Source organism: Notolepis coatsorum, assembly GCF_963971535.1.
Source record: "Notolepis coatsorum genome assembly, chromosome: 8".
In the NCBI taxonomy this organism is placed as follows: domain Eukaryota; kingdom Metazoa; phylum Chordata; class Actinopteri; order Aulopiformes; family Paralepididae; genus Notolepis; species Notolepis coatsorum.
The window spans coordinates 101,660,111-101,667,472 of NC_140172.1; the positions used below are offsets into that span (position 1 = coordinate 101,660,111).

A 7,362-nucleotide genomic window follows, 5' to 3' on the forward strand; every position below is an offset into this window, starting at 1 on the left:
AGCCAAGCCGGAAGCAACGCCGAGAGCTGGGCTCGAACCCAGCATCTCCTGCGTTAGTGGCGAGCGCCTTGCCCACTGCGCCACTTAGCCGCCACAAAAAGTCCTTCTGAAGCGAATATCATATTTATTTTGTTCCCATATCGCCCAGCCCCACTATGGAGTGGTTATTTCACATTAGTACAGTTGCTCTTCTCAGACACACACACACACACACACACACACTAACCTGGTCCCAGTGGACGTCGGTGAGGAAGAGCACCCTGCTCTGAGGAGATCCAGGTTTGGGTGGGGCCGGTGGGGAGACCGGGGGCTTGGGGGCCTTGGGCAAAGTGATGTTCCAGGGGGCGTAGATGTCAAAGTTACCGCATGAGGGGCCCACCAGCAGAGCACAGGCTTCAGAGGGCCACAGTAAGGACTCCTGCAGGGCCCTGATGAAGTCATCCCTGAACAGCTCCGTTATCTCACGGCACACCGTTTCCTCTGCCAGGTGGAGCCGGACACACACCTCGCCTACCGCCCGTGCCACTCGCTCCTCATTAACGTCACTCTAGGAGCAGGAAAGAGAAAATAAGGATGAAAAGAACAAAACCATTCTTTCTGTTTCTCTTCCCCCCCCCTCGTTTGTGTAGACATTCCCAAAACAAATAAATAATGTGTCTAAATATGCACAGTAGGGGGGGGGGGGGTGTATACAGTATAGTATTGCAATATTTTGCCTGGCTATATATACAATACAATATTGGGTATCTAAAAAAATTATTGAAGTGAGATGAACAGACTGAAAACTTTATCTCATTAGATAAAACAGATGTTGACAGTTTTCCTTTGGGGATATAATTTGCAGTTGAAAAAAGGTAATAAATGGCAATATTATCGCAATACTCAAAATGTTTAAATCCCAATAATATCATATTGTGATTAAGTATTGATAACATCGTATTGTTGGATTCCCACCCCTAATGCATAGAGCAGCAAGCTCCTTGTAACAAAGATGTGTAAAGAAGAGAAATAAACAATAGTTTTTTAATTAAAAACTAACAGACCTCAGACCCCAAAACATCCCTTTCTAGATACAGCATTTCATGCAAAAGTGACAACCTGGCAGGACCATTGTTGTCTAGAAACAACATTGAATATTAGCATTATGGTTGTGGGAAAGTACATGACTAACAGTGGTGCATGACAGACACCAAAACCACAGACCTCGTGGCTCTTGTAAAGGAAGAGGAAGAAGTCAAGATGACTACACTGACTGGTGCATCAAAGAGATGCTCAAATAGAGATGACATTGTCACATGATAGTAAAGACTACCTGCCTGCAAACAATTGGGACCTAAAACCACTTGGATTAAAAAGGTTACTGCATTGATGATTTGAAACATTTCATTGGCAGACAGTGTTCCAAAGAGTCTCGTCTGAGAGAAGTACAAAAGTACATTTTTTAAATGCTCTAAAAAAATTATACCCTGTAACAGCACATGCTTTAGCTCGATTTCAGCGTGCATTCATGGGATTTTTTTTTAATTATAATAAAAACAAGTAAACTCAATGAAAATGTTGGAATTGTTAGTTTAAAAAAAGAATCACTTGTTTAGATGCACCAATTAACGAAATAATCAATGGCTGAATCTACAAATGGATAGTAGCAGCTTTACACAGACTACAAATATGTTGTCACATTAAAGCAGTGCTTTTAAAGAGAATCAGCAAAAAAGTTTAGTGATAATAATAACTGAACTGAACAAATACACAATGGCTGAAAGGCTCCGGAGATAAGATATTAAATAAGCCAATTAAGGAGGGATGATTAGGTTGCTGTCAGACACCTACAGTAACAACAGTCTCATCAGAAAACGTAAAATGTTTTACATAATGTATGTTGTATTATATAGCCATAAGTAATATATTTACTTATTGTATTTAATGTTTATATTTCGTATATAGAAGAAAAGCCAAAACAAACAGCGAGATCGGGAGTCAAACTAACCTCAATATATTACTTATTATGTACACATTGTACATTTTCGTTAATACATATGGCTATAATGTACGATTTGCATATTTTTCCTGTGGTCGATAAGTACTTTATTTACGCGAAATTAGCCCGACAGTAACTGGTAATTTGGCCAGAACAATTTTATAAGCGTGTGTGTCATGAGTTTCAGACCTTGAATAATGCAATTTTGTCCCAGATCAGCTAAAACATTTTGATTGATTGAAAACGAATTAACAGATTGCAGAATACAGTACAGCTCAATACACACAATTGTTAATTAACACTTTGGGTGCCGGGAAACGCCTAAACACGTCATTCCCGGCCATTACAGCGTCTTTGATATCAATATTTCAAAAATCTGGGACCGGATTCATATTTCCCCTCCGCTGGCCTGAGATCCACCAGGAGGACCCACTGAGCTCTCTGGCGGTTCAGGAGCGCCATCTGGTGGCCGATCGGCGCAATCGCTTAACAGGAAGTGCCGTAGAGGTTGTGCTGGTCGCCCGGGCCGTATTACTTCCGGGCACTCGCTATAGGTCCCGAGGCTCGATCTCGACACACTACATAGCGATCGATTGCCAATAACTCGATAAACAACATGATTTGGACGTATATACCATTATACAAGCTGGGAATGGACCGGGTAAATCTACATCCCATAATGATAAAATTTCTACTCTACGATGATCGCCCAACGGCGCGCGGAGACTGGGGTGAGTTTTAGCGTGTAAAATTACCGTCTTCGATACTAACTGCTATGATCAACATTTGACCCACATTAGATGATTGGTATAACGCTGCCCACGGAATTATAAACGCCCCCTAGCCGATCCGGTCAACATCAGATGATGTGTAGTAACTTCTAGAAGTACGTCTAGTTGGAATTTTTTATATCGCGCTGATTGCCATAAAACTGTATTGCATCATCAATATAATGCATTTGGGGCTATAGATCACGTTCTGGAGAAAGCTGCAGAAAGAGATGAAAACATACTTATACATTAGACCATACTTTACTATGAATATGTGAATGAAAAAGTTTAACGTTGCTACACAATGAACAATACATATAGGACTTTGAATGGGCCCTAATAATGGCAATGTAGCAATAGAATTTAAAAAGTTATAGCCCTGCAAAGAAGGGGACTTTCTCTATAGACAAATAGAGCCGGCAACCTACGGTTGATAATGAATTTAACCCATGGCAGCCAAAGTGTTAAGGGGATGCAGACCAGAGAAAGACTTTCGTCTTGTTTACATCAGGGTCCCCCATTTTCAATTCATAATGACATTTATGACATACACAACATACAGATATAAAAATCTAATCTAATCATGACATACATATATACAGTACTGTTACATTTGTGGCATACAAGATATACAAATATACAGTACTGTTAACACTTTAAATGCCACCCACGAGTTTTCTCGTGTTATTACCCCCCGGGTTGAATGCCCACTCACGAGAATATTCGTTTTATTCGTTTTTTTATTATTATTAGCGATCTGAAATCATATTGCATCAAGCGAGCCTACCGTTGGAGATCCAGTCACCCCAGGCGCTCAGATGTGAAAAAAGCGCCCCCTATTGTCTCCCAGATGGTAAATCACCCTTATGGATTGGACTCAATGAAAATGAAAAAAAAACACCCCGCACTCCACATTTTACTTCTCACTCATGTAACCGGGGTCTACCAGGGTTCACTCTGGAGCCTCCGAGCCGCGGGGAATATGTGTTTTACTGTATACACGATGGATCAATCAAATGAGCGATTTTTTCGAATGGCGATCGGGACGTATCGGAGTCTCAAGGCGAGCACAGAAAGACTCAGAAGAAGCTTCTATCCCCAGGCCATCAGGCTGCTAAACGAACAATGAACACTACACAACAACAACCACCAAACGCACATAGCACACACATCCACACGCACACACTCACTTTAAACAAACACACTGTAGCACCCACTCCACACACTTTATAGCACACACCCACTTTAAACAAACACACTGTAGCACCCACTCCCCACACTTTATATTTATTGATGAAGGATTGCACTACAACTCGTACACCTTACTGTAAATTGTACCTAAATTGTACCTCATCCCATTTCTGCTTTGCACTATATAGTACTGTACATTAGTACACTGCATAGTATTGTATATTATATGGTAACTCAGAACATTGTACATATGTCTATACCGAACACTGTGACCTCATTTTCTTCTTCTAAATTACATGCTATACTATGTTATTTGATTTGATACTATCTTGTCTAGCACAGTCTCTGGAGCGTAACAGTAAGAAGCATTTTGTATGAAAGTATTCTGTACTTCTGTATGACAACTATTAAAGAAACTTGAAACTTGAATTGGAATAAACCATTTGGATACCATCTGATCTCAGGTAAGGAATCTATGTCATCAGTATTAGGATAATCAGACCCGTTTTCACGGATATATAAGCTTTTATGTGATTATGGTGATAGGCTGTTTGACTCTGCTCGCGGTCAGGAAATAGGAGAATCGATTTTCAACTGGCGGCACGAGCGTGCATGCGTACACATATACTATCGATCATCTAGCGTTTATTTGAAAACGATTCATAAAAAGGCAGAAAAATTACAACGTTCTAGAATATTCCAGTAAAAGGCGATTATCATAGAATGTGTTGTTTTTTCCGCGAAAACAAGTGATTTTCAAAATGCTATCAAATGGAAATGAAGCGATAAACAAACAATCTACCATGACAATGTTGACTGGAAAATGAGTCTTTGATAAGCGACGGGCAGATTAGACACATAGCCATAATTTAAAACATAGATTAGGCGATATTAACGTTAACATTGGAGTGGATGTGGGCATTCAAGGGGGTAAAAAGGAAAACACGGACTGGCTCTCAAAGTGTTAAACAGAGATCCTAACCGTAAATATATACATACGAGGGGGAGGGAACTGTACAGGGGTGCAGTGCTGGGCATACGCGGTCAAACGACGTTTGGGCTTCGTCACTGAGGCCGAAGTGCGCGCATCCTATTATTATGCAAAGTCTAGGTGATAAGTGACACCGGCGCGACGACACAAAAATGACTCGTCGCGCCCTTATCACCTAGACTTTGCATAATAATAGGATACCGACAACCAAATACAAGCCCTGTAGGTGTGGTGGGGGGTTGCTTGATCTCCCGACTGGAAGGATATCATCTGTTCTGTGCGCAACCGAGGGAACATGTATGCGCGTGCACGCGTGCACGGGAGCGCGTGTGCGCGGGCGTTTGGCCTTCGCCCATATTACGACTGCACCCCTGGAACTGTACATATTAGGAGGGTGGTTCAGACACTTACAGGGGCCAGTTTCGAATTGCAGCCTCCCCTAGGTGCTCTTTGAGAGCAGTTTTGAAGGTGGGTAGGGATTCACATTGTTTTACGGCTGTGGGTATAGGGCGTTCCACATTGATGTGGCATAATTGCGAAACGTGTTTAGTCCATTGTTTGAGCCGAATCTGGGTTGCACATGATTTGTGGAACTCCGTCTGGTGTTGTGGTCGTGGTATTCACTGACCTTTGGGAAGTACCTCGACATGTACATGGGTACCTTTGTGGTGTAGTGTATCTTGTAGACCAGGCCCATTGCAAGTGGGGTAAGAACGTTTTGAGCAAGACAGTGTGCACTGCAGCAAACAAGAATAATTCATATTTTGAGTGTCAAACTAAATTCACAAGTGCCTTATGATTGACACAGAGTGTGACCCCTTGTTTGAGTATAGATAAAAGAACATTCTTACCAAAAGGGCGACATCAAGGACGGTGAAGACAGCTTTACAAATCGGACAGGTTAGGTTCTTCCAGTCTATTCCGACGCGCATGCGGCCGACTTGCTCCATGAACACTAGGCCGGGTTCCCCCTGGTTCTGGATCGGGTTTGCGGTCCCGAATAGAGGCGACATCAGAACCAGGCCACAGACTATCAGCCCGACCGTTGGAGGCACCGCTGAGAGCCTCATCATTCTGCTCGCAGGCAGCAGTAGTAGCACACAACGTCCTTCCTTGTTGCTGGTAGCCTATAAAGACACTCTGGCGTTGACAAAAAGACAGAAAGCATTCAATAAGATGACCAGCTAAATGACTGGACACAGTGCGGACTAGCAAACATAATGTAAACAAACACGAGTCTGCAAGCCAGCATCAATGCTAGTAACTTAGCCCTCTCTTTCTCTCGCCTAAGTGACAGTAACGTTACCTCCAAGAGATATGACACGGTCGGCTTCTTCCACCCCGGTTAGATGTAGGCACAGACACAATTTATAATAAACTGGGTTCCGTTGTTCCTTCTTATTTGACGAGGTCGACAAGCCCTCCCCCCAGCGTGGTGTTTGAAGATGCACTCATGTTGTTGTTATGAAGGCACAGTGTCAGCTGACAGGTCACGTGTGTTTTCAGGATCGGCCAAAGATCAGCAGCCAAACACAAACAAAAGGCAAAACAAAGCACACTATTATTTTATTACTATAATATAATGAATGGCCTTTGAATATATATAAAAAAGATTATAATGAAAAATAGACTTGTATTTGGAAACAAAAAAAACACTTGAACTTGAACTCTGAACTAATTTCCCCCAAAATGTAAGTGTCCTTTAATTTAATATTTTTTAATATTTTAATTTAATTTTAATATTCAACAGTTTAACAGTAATGTGATTAACTGTGCATACAGTATTGTTAGTTTTTATAAACCAGGCACACAAACATCAGCCTCTTGTGGACATCCTATTTTCCTAGGTTTTGAGCTGGAGCTGGACCCTTGATGCACTGAACACAACACCCCAAATGGGAATTTATGACTTCTGACTTTAAATGGAACACAAGGGAAGCTTCAGAAAAGATAGACTGCAATGACCTCATCATTGCTACACCGCACATACTGTAATAACAAGAAATGTAAAACTAGCATGAACTAAACCAAGAACTTGAGGAAGATCTCAGCCTTTGGATATGGGCACATTTTTGTGCCTTTCCAATACAACATTCTGTTTTTATCTTCTCTCTGCCATGGTCCAGGACTGGCCCACTCTCCCCCTGCTCTGCAATCTGCCCCTCTTGCTGCATCTCCTGCCAGGCCATGGACTGCCCCTTTCACTCTCTCACACACACGCACGCACGCACGCACGCACGCACGCACGCACGCACGCACACACACACACACACACACACACACACACACACACACACACACACACACACACACACACACACACACACACACACACACACACACACACACACACACACACACACACACACACACACACATGATCTGAACACATTTAAAGCCCAGGGTACAGGACACAAACACACAGGTAAATG

General features: G+C 42.3%; 1 protein-coding gene across 1 annotated transcript in view; it reads right to left on the minus strand.

Moving 5' to 3' along the window:
- The window catches only part of smpd1 (sphingomyelin phosphodiesterase 1), a 28,474-nt gene extending 22,100 nt beyond the window's left edge, over positions 1–6,374 (minus strand). Inside the window, exons 1-3 of the mRNA XM_084320859.1 lie at positions 6,237–6,374; positions 5,782–6,070; positions 227–547 (exon numbers count right to left, since the gene is read on the minus strand). Coding sequence (XP_084176985.1) covers positions 227–547; positions 5,782–6,003 — 543 coding nt within the window. The 5' untranslated portion in view covers positions 6,004–6,070; positions 6,237–6,374. The remainder of the gene's footprint in view (positions 1–226; positions 548–5,781; positions 6,071–6,236) is intronic.
- Positions 6,375–7,362: the final 988 nt, after the last annotated feature.